Source organism: Macaca mulatta, chromosome 5, assembly GCF_049350105.2.
Source record: "Macaca mulatta isolate MMU2019108-1 chromosome 5, T2T-MMU8v2.0, whole genome shotgun sequence".
Classification (NCBI taxonomy): Eukaryota; Metazoa; Chordata; class Mammalia; order Primates; family Cercopithecidae; genus Macaca; species Macaca mulatta.
In genome coordinates, this window is record NC_133410.1 from 50,988,391 (window position 1) to 51,004,123 (window position 15,733).

The following is a 15,733-nucleotide window of genomic DNA, read 5'->3' on the forward strand; positions in this document are numbered from 1 at the left end:
AAATCTTTCACAGATTAATTTTCCTTGGAACGTTCTGGGTGATTTTTTGTAAAGCCCGATTCTCAATGGTGTTGATTTCAAGGTAGTGTTCCTCACTGGGAGCTAAGGAGACCGTGCAGAAGTGCGCTGATTAGCTAGAATTGACCATAAACAGAGTGGCGCGGCTGATGGGCCGAGCGGGTTGGCAGGGCACCGATGGCAGCGAACTGGCCTAAATCATCTGTGCATCACCTAACAAGCACCAACTGAGCACTTACTGTGTGTCTGGGTCATCCACAGCTGCCTAATTCAGAACCAGCAGCTGCCCTCCAACCCTCCCCTGGCCTGAGGAGCCCTCCTAACTGGCAGACTCAGGGACTTCTGATTCTCATCGTCTGCCTGGCCTTAACTAGTGTCGCGACTCCAAGCAAGTATTTAAAATTCTCCAACCCAGGTGGCCTGAGGCTTGAGAAGAAATAAAAGGCTTCTCAAAGGGATGATAGTTTCAGGAAGTTTTTTTGTTTTGTTTTGTTTTTTTGTCAGGGGGAGGGACTGGAAAAATACCATAAAAGGCATTTTGGGGGTCACACACACACAAAAGCAGAAGCGCTGTGAGCCGCCCTGCAGGCTCCCTGTCCCGGGAGCTACCTCCCACCCGCCCCCGGGCGGAGGCGGCCAACCCCAGCCTAATGGGCTCCCCAGTTCGGCCCAGAAGAGCCCGGCCGCGGAGGCCGGGAGGCGCCCTTCTCCTTAAGAGCCGCACGGGCGCTCCTGATTGGCTGTAGCTATGCAGGGTTTTCTTCCACGCTCCCTCGGAGCTCTCCCTCCCGCGTCACCGGTCCAGCTCCGTTTCCACAGCACCCCTCCCCGGCCGCGCGCCCTTCCCGCCCCGCGCGCGCCTGCTCTTTCTCGCCGCCGAGTTCAGCCCAGGCAGCCGTATGGGGGATACGCCAGCAACAGATGCCGGCCGCCAAGATCTGCATTCCTAGGCCACGCTAAGACCCTGGGGAAGAGTGCAGGAGTCCGGGAGAAGGGCTGGAAGGAGGGGACAGGACGTGCGGAGAATTCCCCCCTAAAAGGCAGAAGCCCCCGCCCCCACCCTCGATCTCCGCTCGGGCCGAGCGCCTGCCTGCCTGCTGCTGCTGCTGCGGGCGCCCACCTCGCCCAGCCATGCCAGGCCCGGCCACCGACGCGGGGAAGATCCCCTTCTGCGACGCCAAGGAAGAAATCCGTGCCGGGCTCGAAAGCTCGGAGGGCGGCGGCGGCCCGGAGAGGCCAGGCGCGCGCGGGCAGCGGCAGAACATCGTCTGGAGGAACGTCGTCCTGATGAGCCTGCTCCACTTGGGGGCCGTGTACTCCCTGGTGCTCATCCCCAAAGCCAAGCCGCTCACTCTGCTCTGGGGTAAGTCCCGCCGGCGCCCCCTGCGCCCTGGGCTCAGTGGCCAGGCCGCGCTGCGGCGCGCGAGGTCGCCGCTGGCCCCTCGGCTGCGGGAGGTGCGCAGCGACCGCGGGTCTCTCCTCGCCTCCCGCTGCGCGCCCCGGGCCCCCTTGGCATCCAGTTCTCCGTCCCTTGGGACGGGCAGGTGTTTTCGTTCCGGTATTTTCAACTTCCGCGCCCCCCTACCCCGCCGCGGTCTGCGTAAGGAAGCGCATTTGCCGGCTTCCCTATGGAGAGCCGAGGGGACCCGGAGTCCTGCGGCGCCACAGCTGGCGCAGAGGCGCGCGAAAGGAGAGGCTCGGCACAGGCTGAATCGGTTCTCAGTGAGAGAGGACGGGCGGGTGGTTGTTTAACCCGTGCAGTCCATGGGTCTCTCCTATCCCCGTCTCCCTCCCCCATCACCTCCGCGGGCCACGGACCTTGGGGGCTGAGATGAGGACAAGAAAGGGAGTTGGACCAGGGAGGAGAGACCCGGCACAGGATAGAATCTTGGTTTACGCGCACCAGATGGAAGATACCGGTTCCCCTCTTGCCTCTCCAAGGCCCCTGTCCCTGCTCCCACCGCAATCTTCTATGCCCATTTGCAGTTCTTCGGAAGTTTCTCAGTGAGCAAACCGAGCCCATGGCGAGAGCGGTCTGACCCTAGCACGAAGCTCCGACTGTGGCTGTGCAGAGCCTTCTCCAAACCCTGTTACCGTCTGGCCAGGGCGGGTCTGTTCCGCACCTGTGGCTCTCCTGGTACCCTCCTTCCGTACACCCCCACTCCTGCCAGTAGGGAAGGGAGCCCAGGCACCGACCACTATTCCCCTTCCCCTAGGCTCCAGGGGCTCCGTGCCCACCCTGCACGACCCCAGTCGTTGATCTTTGAACCACTTCGCAGCCGCCCTGGCCGCAATAACTGGTTTTGGCCTCCTTTACTGAAGCGGCAGTAGCCAGGACAAAAGGCACAGACATTGATATGCTGAGTGAGAATTTGACGAGGTAATTCAAGATGCCCTTCCAGCTCCCGTTTCCCTGATCTCTAAGAAACACAACCTACTTTTATTTCCATAGGGGAAGAAGAAGGAAGAAAATAAGACCTCTTTCTGCAAGGCTTTTTTGGCATGGTGCCAGCTGCAAATGCCTAGGTAGATAATGGGGCCACTATGGTTCCAAGCCTTCCTTTGAAACCCTGCAGTCCCTGCTCTTGGAAGCAAACCCATCCAGAAGTGGGTACCTCTTAGGGGGTGTGGCTCAGGGAGGGCACAGCAGAGTTGAGGGATGGTTAGAGAGGTAGGATCTTTCGGGATCCCTAAAGCCTTTAAAGTCTCCCCAAAGCTCTGGGAAATCTGCTGCTTTATCTTTCCTTCTCTCAGTGCACCTCCTCATTTCTGTGTCCTTTTTACCATCACCTTGTTGGTTTAATTCTTCAACTGACTAGACTATGAGGTTCTGCTGTTGCTTCATGAACACTCCCACGCTGCCAACCAAAGCCCTTATTGCCCAGAGTTCTCCAGCAAGCGCCCTCCCCCCCGCCCCAGGCAGGGCTGGGCTTGGTCCTCAGAGCCCCGCGGCCTCTAGGGGATTGAGGCTTATCTTTAATAGCTGTGGTGTTCAGAGAGTGCTCAGGGAACAGTGAGCACTTAAAATATTATCTTACATGCCTAGGGCTCACAGGCTCCACTCCTTACAGCCTCTGAGCCCCAAGACCCTGGCATGGGTCCAGGAACCACAAGGACAAAGCCCTTCTCTCCAAGTTTGCCAGGTCACCCCTTTCCAGACTGCACTCTGTGGTGAAGATAGTACCTTTGTTCTGAAAGACTGGCTTAGAGGACACCTCCCAGGCCCAGGTCTCCTCTAGCTTCCTTAGAGAAGTTAACAAACTGAAGGAATCCGGTTTCCCCTTTGTGATGCATGTCCCAAACCCCATCCCATACCTCCCTGGATAAATTCTGCCTTTGCTTCATCTGCTACTTCCTAAGTCTTTTTTTTTTTTTTTTTTTTTTTTTTTTTGAGACAGAGTCTCGCTCTGTTGCCCAGGCTGGAGTACAGTGATGTGATCTCGGCTCACTGCAAGCTCCCTCTCCTGGGTTCACGCCATTCTCCTGCCTCAGCCTCCCAAGTAGCTGGGACTACAGGCGCCCGCCACCACGCCTGGCTAATTTTTTGTATTTTTAGTACAGACAGGGTTTCACCATGTTAGCCAGGATGGTCTTGATCTCCTGACCTCGTGATCCGCCCTCCTTGGCCTCCCAAACTGCTGAGATTAAGGGCGTGAGCCACTGCGCCCAGCCCGTAAGTCTTAATTCTCTGCCCACCTTCATTGCCTCCCTAAAAAAAAAAGAAAAATAGCAGACAATGGTAGATATTAGAGTTTTAAGGTCCAAAATTGTGACTTAGAAACATTCCAAACAATGGGTCTTATCTGATGAATAGCTACTGCTTCTGCTGCCTTTTTTTTTTTTTTTTTTTTTTGGTGAGACAGGGTCTTGCTGGAGTGCAGTGGCACGATCATAGCTCACTGCAGTCTCAGTCTCCTGGGCTCAAGCAATGCTCCCACTGCAGCCTCCCAAGTAGCTGGGACTACAGATGTGCACCACCACACCTGGCTATTTTATTTTTCTTTTTTTTTTGGTAGCAGTGGGGTCTCACCATGTTGCCCAGGCCGGTCTTGAATTCCTGGGCTCAAGCAGTCCTCCCAAAGTACTGGGATTACAGGCGTGAGCCACTGTACCCAGTCTCATGAATAGCTCTGAGGGAAGGAATGAGGGACAATCAGAGACCAGCTAAGATCAGCTGTGCTCATGGCTAGGCTACATAGGGTAAGCAGAGGGACTAGGCAGACGACTGACTCAGGGTTATTTTCAGTGAAAGCCCTGGTGCCTTGATCCACAAATGTCCACCGCACTGAAGGCCCTTTTTCATCACCTCCCTACCAGTTATGTGTAGCATTAGGGCCAAGCTCATGCCCTAGTGGTCTGCTCATGCACTTCAAGGACCTGACTTGTAGAGGAAAGAGGTCAGCCTGTCCATTGCTTGCCACCCCCCACACCAGATGAAGTTGCGCTGGAAAGGGGAGGCCTCTATGCAGTGCACCCAGCAGGGGATGTGTTGGATGTGCAGTGTGCGGAGAGTAATTCGCGTGGTGGTAAAATGTCATCCGTGAAAGAGCCATCAAATTGTTAGTTCATCAAGTTGTTAGTTCTCCCTGGGGCCAGAGCATGTTGTTTTCCTTTTTTATCCTTTTCGTTTTATGAGTGGGCAGGCGGTCAGAACAGAATGCTCTTGGTGCCCCTAGGTCCTCAGCAATGAGTTCATGACTTTCAAGGACCGAAAGCAAACTCCAACTAGACGAAAAGCCTGCATCTGAAGGCTTGAGCTCACAAAAATGCCTGCTTGGGAGTTTCTTGCCAAAGAGACAGTTAGTCAATGCCCTGAATCCCAAGATGGGTAGAGCAGGGAGTGATGCCTTGCAGTTACCGTGTGGAGGTGTGAGTCCTGGGGCTGCTTCCCAGCGGAGCCTCCCCTGATGGCCTCCAGACATCTAGCTGATGCCTCCCAGAAACATCAGGGCCTTTTCTGTTTTTTCCCTAAATGTCATCCGAGTCCCCTAAATGTGTCCCATAGTGACATCATCACTATTTTCCTCATAACTTCAGTGACAGCACCAGGCATGCAAAGCAGTAATTTTCCCTGTTTCCTTTGATAGATCAGCCATCCTTCTATCCTGTCTTGGGGCAAACGTGACTATTGTTAAGGCAGATATAGGGTTCTCTGGTGCCCTGCTGGATTCTTGGAGCATCTGCACCATCCTATGTGGGATTCAGTATATGCCAAGGAAGCTGAGAAGTGGTGGAGATTAACAAGGCAGTGTGGGGTGATGAGGTGGTCAGTAGAAGCTGGGGCTTGGAAGGCGCTGGTCCACCAGTCACATTCTGAAATGTGCCCAAAGATGAGCTGTCTTCCGTTGGGTATCAGGTAACCTGTATCTGGTCCTGATGTCTTCACTGGGTTGTGCTTCTTTTCCATCAAGTCCCTCAGGTTGTTGAGGAGCCCCAAGAATGCATGGTCATGGACTTCTGTCTTGCCCCAAGGTTTTCTAGAGTAAGCAAGGCTCAGTAGACATGCAGATCTGAATGTGAATCCCTGCTCTTCTATTTACTTACCAGGTGAATGGCCTTGGACAAATTTACATCTCTGAAGCAGTTTTCTCACCTTTAAAATGGATATGTTAATACTGTTTGTTCCTAAAGTTGTGAGAATCAAATTAGATGATGTGTGTAAATCACTGAGCACAGTGCCTGGCTCTTGGTTGGTGTTAATTATTCACTGTCATTATTATTGGTCCTAATACTGGCCCTTTTTCTTTAGCAGAAGAAAAAAAACTCTTCCGGAAGCACAATAAATTCCACAACGCTGGCACAGAACTTGGCTTCAGTGCCTCTCTTGCATAGAAAAGATAGATTTGGCCTTGGAAATAAGGGCTCTTTCTCAACGTTCCAAAGAGAGATGAACACAAATCCCTTCTGTACTTCCTCCCTCCTTCATGCCCTTCTCTTTCATTCCATCTTCCTCCTATTTTCCTCCAAAAGATCATTGTTTTGTAGCTGGGATCTTTTTGTTCAGCTGACAACTCAGCTGGTCTTTAGCATTTTCTTTGGGATTTTTGAGCACAGCCAGTTACAATTGCTACAGAAACAGGGCCACATCATTTCTCTGAATCTCTTGGAGTCTCAGTTTTGACTTGTTTTTCTCCCTCCCTCTTCCTTTGACTCATCATTTTAAAAAATCTTTAATGCTCAATTAAACTACTAAAAATCTAAGAAAAGTGAATGACTCTTCCTTTCAAACCCTGTAATTCCAAGCCCATTGTTGTTACAACTCTTGCATTTTTAACAAATGGGCAAGCATTAAGAGCCTTACCCAAGCCTGGATTGCAGCTAGACCGCAGGGAATAGAGTGTGCTTTTGCTAATAGTCCCAACAAGTATGAACATAGATTGAGGTTAACATTATTGACTCAATTTTAAAACAAACAAACTGATCAAGGTCACTGCAGACGGCACTGTGACCATGAAATGAGAAAGAGAGCTGCAGAGTAGAAACTGGTGCGAAGCCTGACATTGCTAAGTTCAACTTCAGACTCGTTTCTTTACAGTTTGTGAGCCTCAGTTTCCTCATCTGTAAAATGGATACAGTAATACTGAGTTGACAGTTATTTGAGAATTGGGGCATGTGTATTTTCTTTGAGACAAGGTCTTGCTGTGTCACTTAGGTTGGAGGGCAGCGGTGCCATCATGGCTCACTGCAGTCTCAACCTCCTGGGTTCAAGTGATCCTCCCACCTCAGCCTCCCAAGTAGCCAGGGCTAGAAATGTGTGCCACTGCACCCAGCTTTTTTTTTTTTTTTTTGTAGAGATGGGGTCTCACTATGTTGCTAGTGCTGGTCTTGAACTCCTGGGCTCCAGCGATCCTCCTGCCTTGGCCTCCCAAAGTGCTGGGATTACAGGCATGAGCCACTGTGCCTGGATAGGGCATATGCTAAAGGCCCTGCTAAAGAGTAGATGCTCAATGCTATCTACTATTATTACCTCCCAAGGTAGGGGCCTGGTCATGAAACCTGCACTGGCTTACTGGTCTGTCTCAGACTTGGAGTACTTGTGACTCAAATGTAAGGCACAGCATTTTTTTTTCGAGATGGAGTTTCGTTCTTGTTGCCCAGGCTGGAGTGCAAGTGCAATGGCGTGATCTCAGCTCACTGTAACCTCTGCCTTCCGGGTTCAAGCGATTCTCCTGCCTCAGCCTCCCCAGTAGCTGGGATTACAGGCATGCACCACCATACCTGGCCAATTTTGTATTTTTAGTAGAGACAGGGTTTCTTCATGTTGGTCAGGCTGGTCTCAAACTCCTGACCTCAGGTGACTCGCACGCCTGGGCCTACCAAAGTGCTGGGATTACAGGTGTGAGCCACTGCCTGGCCAGGCACAGCTTTTAAATCCAAATATTTAATCATGACCTTGCTATTTTAGTTTTCACCTTACCTAGTTTTGTGTGTGGCATAAAATTATAATAGTTGCTTGGAAAAAGTCAGTGATAGATTTGCAAAAGGGTGACACAGCCGTGTTTTTTTTGTTTGTTTGTTTTTTGCTGTTGTTTTAAGGATCTATAAAAGTGTCTTTGAGTAGCATTTTTTTTTTCATTGAACATTTATTTTGAAATTCTGTATTCTCTGGAATGCAGTCTACCCATTCCTTTGTCCCATGTTTCTTTGGAAGTGCTACAACCTTGGGTGTAATAAGAGTACAACCAGCATTAGGCTGTACCTGGAATCAAATGAAACAGTGCAGTAAGTAGCTTGCCTGGAAGTCGGCACAGAGTAAATGTTAGCCTTCCTTTTCCATCCACACGTTTCCTTAGTGTTTCTCTTCGCTCATTCCCTCTGTTCAGCTCTCTTCCTTTGGAGGGCGAGACAGTCTAGCCAGCCCTCTGGAAGAAAGCTCCGTGGTTATCAGGAAACCCTGGTCCTGGGTAAAGGCAGGGTTTGTTTTTTTTTTTTTTTTTTTTGAGACGGAGTCTCGCTCCGTTGCCCAGGCTGGAGTGCAGTGGCCGGATCTCAGCTCACTGCAAGCTCCGCCTTCCGGGTTTACGCCATTCTCCTGCCTCAGCCTCCCGAGTAGCTGGGACTACAGGCGCCCACCACCTCGCCCGGCTAGTTTTTTTGTATTTTTAGTAGAGACGGGGTTTCACCATGTTAGCCAGGATGGTCTCGATCTCCTGACCTTGTGATCCGCCCGTCTCGGCCTCCCAAAGTGCTGGGATTACAGGCTTGAGCCACCGCGCCCAGCCTAAGGCAGGGTTTTTTGTTGTTGTTGTTGTTTTACCCCAGTTGTGTTTCCCCTGACAATGGATTGGTGGCCACAACAACAGGTACCAGCTGTTTTCCCTCACAAATGCCTGTTGTTTGTTCATTACATGTGTGAATGGTCACAAGAGAGATCCTCACAGTCGTGCCTGCAGGCACATATTCATTCATCCACTAATCTTTTTTTATTTCTTTTTTTTTTGAGACGGAGTCTTGCTCTGTCGCCTAGGCTGGAGTGCAGTGGCGCGATATCGGCTCACTGCAACCTCCGCCTCCCAGGTTCAAACGATTCTCCTGCTTCAGCCTCCTGAGTAGCTGGGACTACAGGTGCATGCCACCACAGCAGGCTAATTTTTGTATTTTTAGTAGAGATGGGGTTTCACTGTGTTGGCCAGGATGGTCTCAGTCTCCTGACCTCATGATCCACCCGCCTTGGCCTCCCAAAGTGCTGGGATTATGGGCGTGAACTACCACGCCCAGCCCACTAATCATTTTTTACATTCCAATGATTGTCAGAAATAGTGGCACATCAGAATCACTTGGGTAGCTTTTAAAATTATCAGAAGGCCGGGCCTTTCTTTACCTAGGCCTGATGAATTGGAATGTCTAAAAGAGATGCCCTGGCTTTTTCTTTATTTTAAGCTATTCAGGTGTTTCTAATGCACAGCGGGCTGAGAACCATTATTCAATTTCCTTATTCAACAATATTTCTTACTTACTCATTACCTGCCAAGCACTGGCACCGTCCTTGACTTCATGGCACTTACAGGGCAGTTGGAGAAACAGGTGCACAGGTGACACCCCTCAAGGCACCATCCATACTCGGGTGCTGTGGGACCGAGAAGCAGTGCCAGCTTAGGGGGAATTGGGAGGCTCCCCAAAGGTAGGAGCCAAGTGGAGCCTGGCAGGTACAGGGATGGTTGTGGGGAGGCTGGGTGAGCTGGCATCACAGCCTGAGCAAAGGTCCCGAGGAAAGAGAGACAGGGCAGGGCAGCTCAAGAACTCAGTTGTTCAGCATGGCTGGTGAGTAGAGTAGAGAGAGAGGAACATGACGTGGAGAGGGAGACGCGCTGGAGGTCTCTGCTCAGAGGTGAGAAGATTCAGCAGACCTCATCTGGTTTGTGGAAAGAGAGGCTGCCCAGGGCTCCCTGCAGCCTTCCCACCGGCTCTCACCTCCTCCTCTCAGCCTATTGTATGTACCCATGATTTCTAGTGTGGAGGAACAGTCTCAAGCCCAATTTCTAGACCAGCACTTGTCGGTGGGATGTGTGAAATTGTTCAGGAAAGACGCTGGGACAAACATCTCATTGGGTGCGAGTGTCCCTGACTCTTAAGTGGGCTTGAAGTGGGGCTGGTCGCCTGCCTCAGGCTGCATGGAGCTGAGGGGAGGCTTGGAATAAAATCTCAGTTGGGCATTTGATTTCACAGACTCAGACTCAGTCCTGGGGGAAAAATTACTAACAAACAAATACACTAACAACAACAACAACAACAACAACAAAACCCTAAGGCTATCACAAACTCAGACCAAACCCGAGCCCGTCCTCCTTCCCCTTCCTTCCTTTATCCTGTACTCTTTCTCCTGTTTCTAAAAGGTACATGTGTGGAGAGGGGGTTGTTCCCATTCCCCCTCATTCTTTCTTTGAAACTACCTTTTAGCAGCTGATTCCCACGAGCCCACGTTCCAGGGAAGAAGGATCTGTCCTTTTTCATCTCGCTCCCCATTTTTGCAGGTGTTGGGGCTACTGCAGGGCCTGCTGCTTACTAGGAAGGTTGGAGTACTCTGTGGGTCTTGGCACGTTGCTGGTTTCTCTCTGGAGACGTTCCAGAGCTTTAGAACAAACATGCAGACAGTCTTACAGCTGCAGTTGCCTGAGCCTTAAGGGCCTTGCTACTCAAAGTGTGGTCCTCGGACCACCAGCATCAGCATCACCTGGGAGCTTGTTAGAGAAAACAAATCCCAGACCTCACCGACCCCACAGAATCACTATCTGCATTTTAACGATATCTCCAGGTGATTCATCTGCACACGAGTTCAATCACAGGCTGACCATTTAGAGAAGCTGGACTTGAGTGGGATTTTGCAGTTTTTCCTTTTGATGGCCTCCTCCCCTTTGCTTCCCCTCCTACCCTTCTGACTCCTTGTAGCTTATTTTAGAACATGTCAGCATCCTGCTTCTCTGTCAACAAAAGGCTGTTGTTAAAATCTTTCAGCCGGCAGCAGCAATGTTTAATTCATGGACTAGAAAATTAATTTTGTTTTCACGAACAGAGCTGAGGAAAAATAGCAAGGAGACTGTGCATGGCCCTTGGGAATCCAGCTTGTCTATTTAACAGATGAACGGGCAACAGTGGAGAGGCCTGAGGGGAGGGCTGCCTTCTGCAAACTTGTGTAGCAAATTGTATTAGGATGCTTTTGGCTCCAGGTATCACAAAATTCAGCTTCAGATGGCTTAAAAGGAAAATTTCTAATTTCACTGATAAAAAATCTGGAGATAGGGCACTTTTAGGATGACCCAGCAATGCCATCAAATAGCCGGTTTGTTTTCGCCATGGTCGCTTGTCGCATTCAGTTTTCCTCATGGTTACAAGGTGGCTGCCAGAGTTCCGGGCAGCACGTGGAGTTGTAACAATGTCCTATGGAAGGAGAAAGAGGTGGCGGCCCCTTCCTGAAGTTTCATTTTATCAGAGACAAAATCTTTCCTGGTTACCTCACAGCTGATCCTCACAGCTGGTGTCCTCTTAAATCTCACTTGTGGCCAGGCACAATGGCTCATGCCTGAAACCCCACCACTTTGGGAGACAGAGATGGGTGGATCACTTGAGGCCAGGAGTTCCAGACCAGCCTGGCCAATATAACAAAACCCCATCTCTACTAAAAATACAAAAATTAGCTGGGAGTGATCATGAACACTTGTAATCCCAGTTACTCGGGAGGCTAAGGCACGAGAATTGCTTGAACCCAGGAGGCAGAGGTTACAGTGAGCCGAGATCATGCTACTGCATTCCAGCCTGGGTGACGGAGCAAGACTGTCAAAAAAAAGATTTTTTAAAAAAGTCTCACTTGTAGGATTGTGTCATGTGTCCCTTGTTAAACCAATTATTGGGAAGGGGATGGATTACTATGGGTGGTTCAGCCTGATTAGGGTTGGACACTTTCTTTATCTGTTCAGGACACTATATCATAATACCACAAACTGGGTGGCTTTTAAACAGAAGAAATTTATTTCTGAGTTCTGGAGGCTGGGAGGTCCACAAACAATGCATCGGTAGATTGGTGTCTGGTAAGGACCCACTTCCTTATTCATATATGGTGCCTTCTTGCTGTGTCTTCACATGGCAAGGGGTGAAGGGTCTCTTCTCTCTCCAGCCTTTTAAAAAGGATTGATTGATTGTTTGATTGATTGACAGGGTCTTGTTCTGTGGCCTAGGCTGGAGTACTGTGGTGTACTCACAGCTCACTCTAACCACAAACTCCTGGAATCAAGGGATCCTCCTACTCCAGCCTCCCAAGTAGCTAGGACTACAGGGGCACACTACCATACCTGGTTAATTTTTTACGTTATTATTTTTGTAGAGAATGGGGATCTTTTTATGTTGTCCAGGCTGGTCTCAAACTCCTAGCCTCAAGTGATCCTTCCACTTCAGCCTCCCAAAGTGTTCGACTTACAGGCATGAGTCACTGAGTCTAGCTCAGCAGCCTTTCCTTAGTGCCTTAGAGGGCACTAATCCCATTCCTGATGGTTCCATCCTCATGACCTAATCACCTCCCCAAAGCCCCACCTCCTAATACCACTACCTTGAAGGTAAGGATTTCAACATAGGAATTTTGGAGGGAAGACAAACATTCAGACCATAGCAGCCACTGAGTCACATGAGGCTAGGGCAAAAGAGCCAAACGAAACAGAGGTTCTGGCTTGAAGGAAGCGGAGGGTGTGGCTGTTGAGACAGCCAACACCTCTTCTCCATGGCCTTCCTTGGTGTTGCCTCCATTCCCTGGAAAGGTCTGGCTTCTGTGTTTTACATTTCAGTGTGCTTTTCTCAGTACAGTGGTAGGTTACTCTGGGCACAGGTAATTTTTAAACACCCTTGTAAGAGGGTTCCTGGAACTGAATTAGAAGAAAAAAAAACAAAAAAAAAAAGAGGGAAAACCAGTGACTTAGAATGGGTTCTTTACCAAGGTTCTCCATGGTGACATACTTTCCCCAGACTGATCATTTTCTTGGTTGGTCATTTTCCACGTCTTTCAAGTGACAAAGAATCTCACTGATGAAGTCACAACCAGATTTCTGTTCTCTTGCCTCAGATTTTGCTTAAAAAGGGAGTATTTATAAGGCCAGCACATCCTCACTTAACCTCACACAGCAGGTACTTTTTATTTGCACAAACAATCTAGGAACAAAGATCTTGCTTAGGAGGAGGGCGTAACTGTGTGAAACAAAACAATAGCTTTTGGCTGGAGAGGATGGAAAACTTTACTTTAAAGGGCAGATGTCAGAAAAAATGTGTAGAGCGGGAATGTGGCATAGCCATTGTATAAAACCTTTCAGTCAAACAAAGCATGTAAAGTGCCTACTTAAGGTAATGCTTGATCTGTGTTGCTCCTGGTGGCTGTTGGGTCTTCTGGGGTGGAAGTTTTTGAAGATTGCCTTTTTTTTTTTAAGGTGAAGTCTCGCTCTTGTCCCCCAGGCTGGAATGCAATGGTGTGATCTTGGTTCACTGCAACCTCCACCTTCCGGGTTCAAGTGATTCTACTGCCTCAGCCTTCCCAGTAACTGAGACTACAGGCAAGCACCACCAAGCCCGGCTAATTTTTGTATTTTTAGTAGAGATGGGGTTTCACCTGGTTGGCCAGGCTGGTCTCGAACTCCTGACCTCAGGTGATCCACCTGCCTTGGCCTCCCAAAGTGCTGGGATTACAAGCGTGAGCCACTGCGCCTGGCCAAAGATTGCCTCTTAAATAGAGAAAAAAATCAAATGCCAATGAGCTTGAAAATGAAACAAGACATGAATAGAGTTTAGAAATCAGGTTTAGGCTGGGCGTGGTGGCTCAAGCCTGTAATCCCAGCACTTTGGGAGGCCGAGACGGGCGGATCACGAGGTCAGGAGATCAAGACCATCCTGGCTAACACGGTGAAACCCCATCTCTACTAAAAAATACAAAAAAAAACTAGCCGGGCGAGGTGGCGGGCGCCTGTAGTCCCAGCTACTCGGGAGGCTGAGGCAAGAGAATGGCGTAAACCCGGGAGGTGGAGCTTGCAGTGAGCTGAGATCCGGCCACTGCACTCCAGCCTGGGCGACAGAGACAGACTCCCTCTCAAAAAAAAAAAAAAAAAAAAAAAAAAAAAAAAAAAAAAAAAAGAAATCAGGTTTAAATTTATTTTTTTCCTGTATCACTACCTATTCTATGAACATTGTCACACACTTGCTGTTTGGGCTGTGTTGGTTTTAGCTTGGTTCTCTGAAGAGACAATGGCTTACAAATGCAGCCTATGACCTAAGTTGGAAAGGCCATCTCTAACAGCACCCTCCTTTTTAACATCAAAAAGCATTTATTAAGCAAATATTTAATTACTTACAGCCTGGGGCACCCATTGTGTAAGAAAACAAAGATCAGGTCTCTACCCTTCTCCCTTTCATTACTGAAAGGAACAGCTGTAATTTCCCCCAGTACCCTAACCAACTTACTGTTCTTTAGGCAGAGGTAGATAATGGAAAATATTCTTACTTTCAAACTTCCATGCATGAAGTTAGAAATGAATTTCTAAAATGTAATTGTCCCGTGGAGTAGTTTATCAACCCACTCCTCTAATAGGTTCATAAGAAGCTTTTGCAGATGGTTACAATAAAGCTCATCTCTATTCTCAGCCTGTGACTCACTTGAGTGTCCCCAGAAACATTCGTTTTGCCCTGGAGTCTCTATTAGCCAAAGGAGATATTTATTAGTAAGTGTGAATAATGCGTACATATCTCCCCTCTTTCACCTCTCAACCCCAAATCCATTGTTTGGCTCTGTAGCAATTGAAAAGTGGGTGAGTCATTAGCATTTTTTAGCTATACTCAAGTTACTTTAGACTCTGTAGAGGGAGAAAAAATAATTTTCTATCCACCCTTTGTCATTTTTAGTGGGGACAGACCCCCTGTAGCAAAAGACAGACTAGCAAGAGAAAAACAAATGGAAGTTTATGGACATACATACCTCATCAGGTATACATGAGAGAGAACCAGGGAACGAGTAATTCTCAAGGAGGTGACTTTGCATTTAGGCTTACGTAACCATTTTCAACAAAGAACAGTAAATTTATAAAGAAGTGACAGGACAAACAAAAAGGACTTTGAGTCTGGAGGGAAGGCAAATTGATAAAGGGTAGTTAGTAAGGCTTGTTATGTAGATTCCTTTGATGTCTCAAGGCTGCTAGGGGTCTGACTTTGTCTTCCATGGTCATCCTTTGCTTTTCCCGGTAAAGAGGGGAGGAAGACCCTTTTGCCTTTGTAAATTTATGTCCCACTTTTAGGCAAATAAGGGGAGGGCAGAGAGCTCTTCTTGTATCTGCTTCTTTTCAGTTGCTTTCAGCTCAGAATAATCCTTATGCCAGAGTAGCATATTTTGGAGCGGCATATTCTGGTTTCCTACAGCGTCATCTGGAGCTGGGAGGGGGGTGGGGGGCGGCGAGAGAAGCCACTACCCTGTAAGTATAGATGGAATCTGCACTTAACTTGGCAGAGCTCCCATGAGAGTTGGAACAAGCCACAGCTATTAGAACTACTATTCCCTACGGACAGAGCTGTGCCACTGTGTGTGCACAGTGTGTGCCACTGTGGCCCTACTAGTTGTTAAAATATTGAAATAGTGAATAGCTGCTGCCTTCCCTGGTACTCCTGGAATCGTCAACAATCCAGGAGCTAAAGGGTTAATGCCTGGACCAGCTGCAGGGCTTAAATCTACATCTGTTCTGACTGTTTTTGATTGGCTGGTGCCCTGTGGGTTGTCAAATGTTTTTAATATCACCTCTGCATTTGCATCCTCTTCTTACATAATCCATATAATCTTCAGCTTCTATCCCTTTCACAGTTCTAATTTAATGAGAACTTAAAAAAATCAGTCTGTTATTCTGGCTTAAATTTATGTCCCAAAACCATGTAAAGAAAGGCATTAGAGCACTGTCTAAATTCTGGGGCTTTCACTCACTTGTCTTAATAGAAACTCCTTTTGTGATAGAGGCAATGTGTATCTAAAATGTGATTTTATTTTCTGGTTTACAATTGCCTTTGCATAAGATTTCCTCCCCCCAAAAAGAATTGATATTAATTTTATCATCAGAGAGAAGTAACATCGTAAAGATAAAATGGTGAAGCTATTTCTTTTTGGTGTTAGGGGTTGGGAATATGATGTGGAAGATGGCACTGCAGATTTAGGTGTACTCCTCACTCACAATTCATTTTCCCATGAGGCTGTAAATTGTGTCTAGGTTCTCCA

The 15,733-nt window shown here is 48.5% G+C and overlaps 1 protein-coding gene across 1 annotated transcript in view; it reads left to right on the plus strand.

Annotated features, from left to right (window-relative positions):
• Window positions 1–828: 828 nt before the first annotated feature.
• The window catches only part of SCD5 (stearoyl-CoA desaturase 5), a 171,344-nt gene continuing 156,439 nt past the window's right edge, over window positions 829–15,733 (plus strand). The window contains 1 exon segment of the mRNA NM_001193798.1: window positions 829–1,381. Within this exon segment, the coding sequence (NP_001180727.1) occupies window positions 1,150–1,381 (232 nt within the window). The 5' untranslated portion in view covers window positions 829–1,149.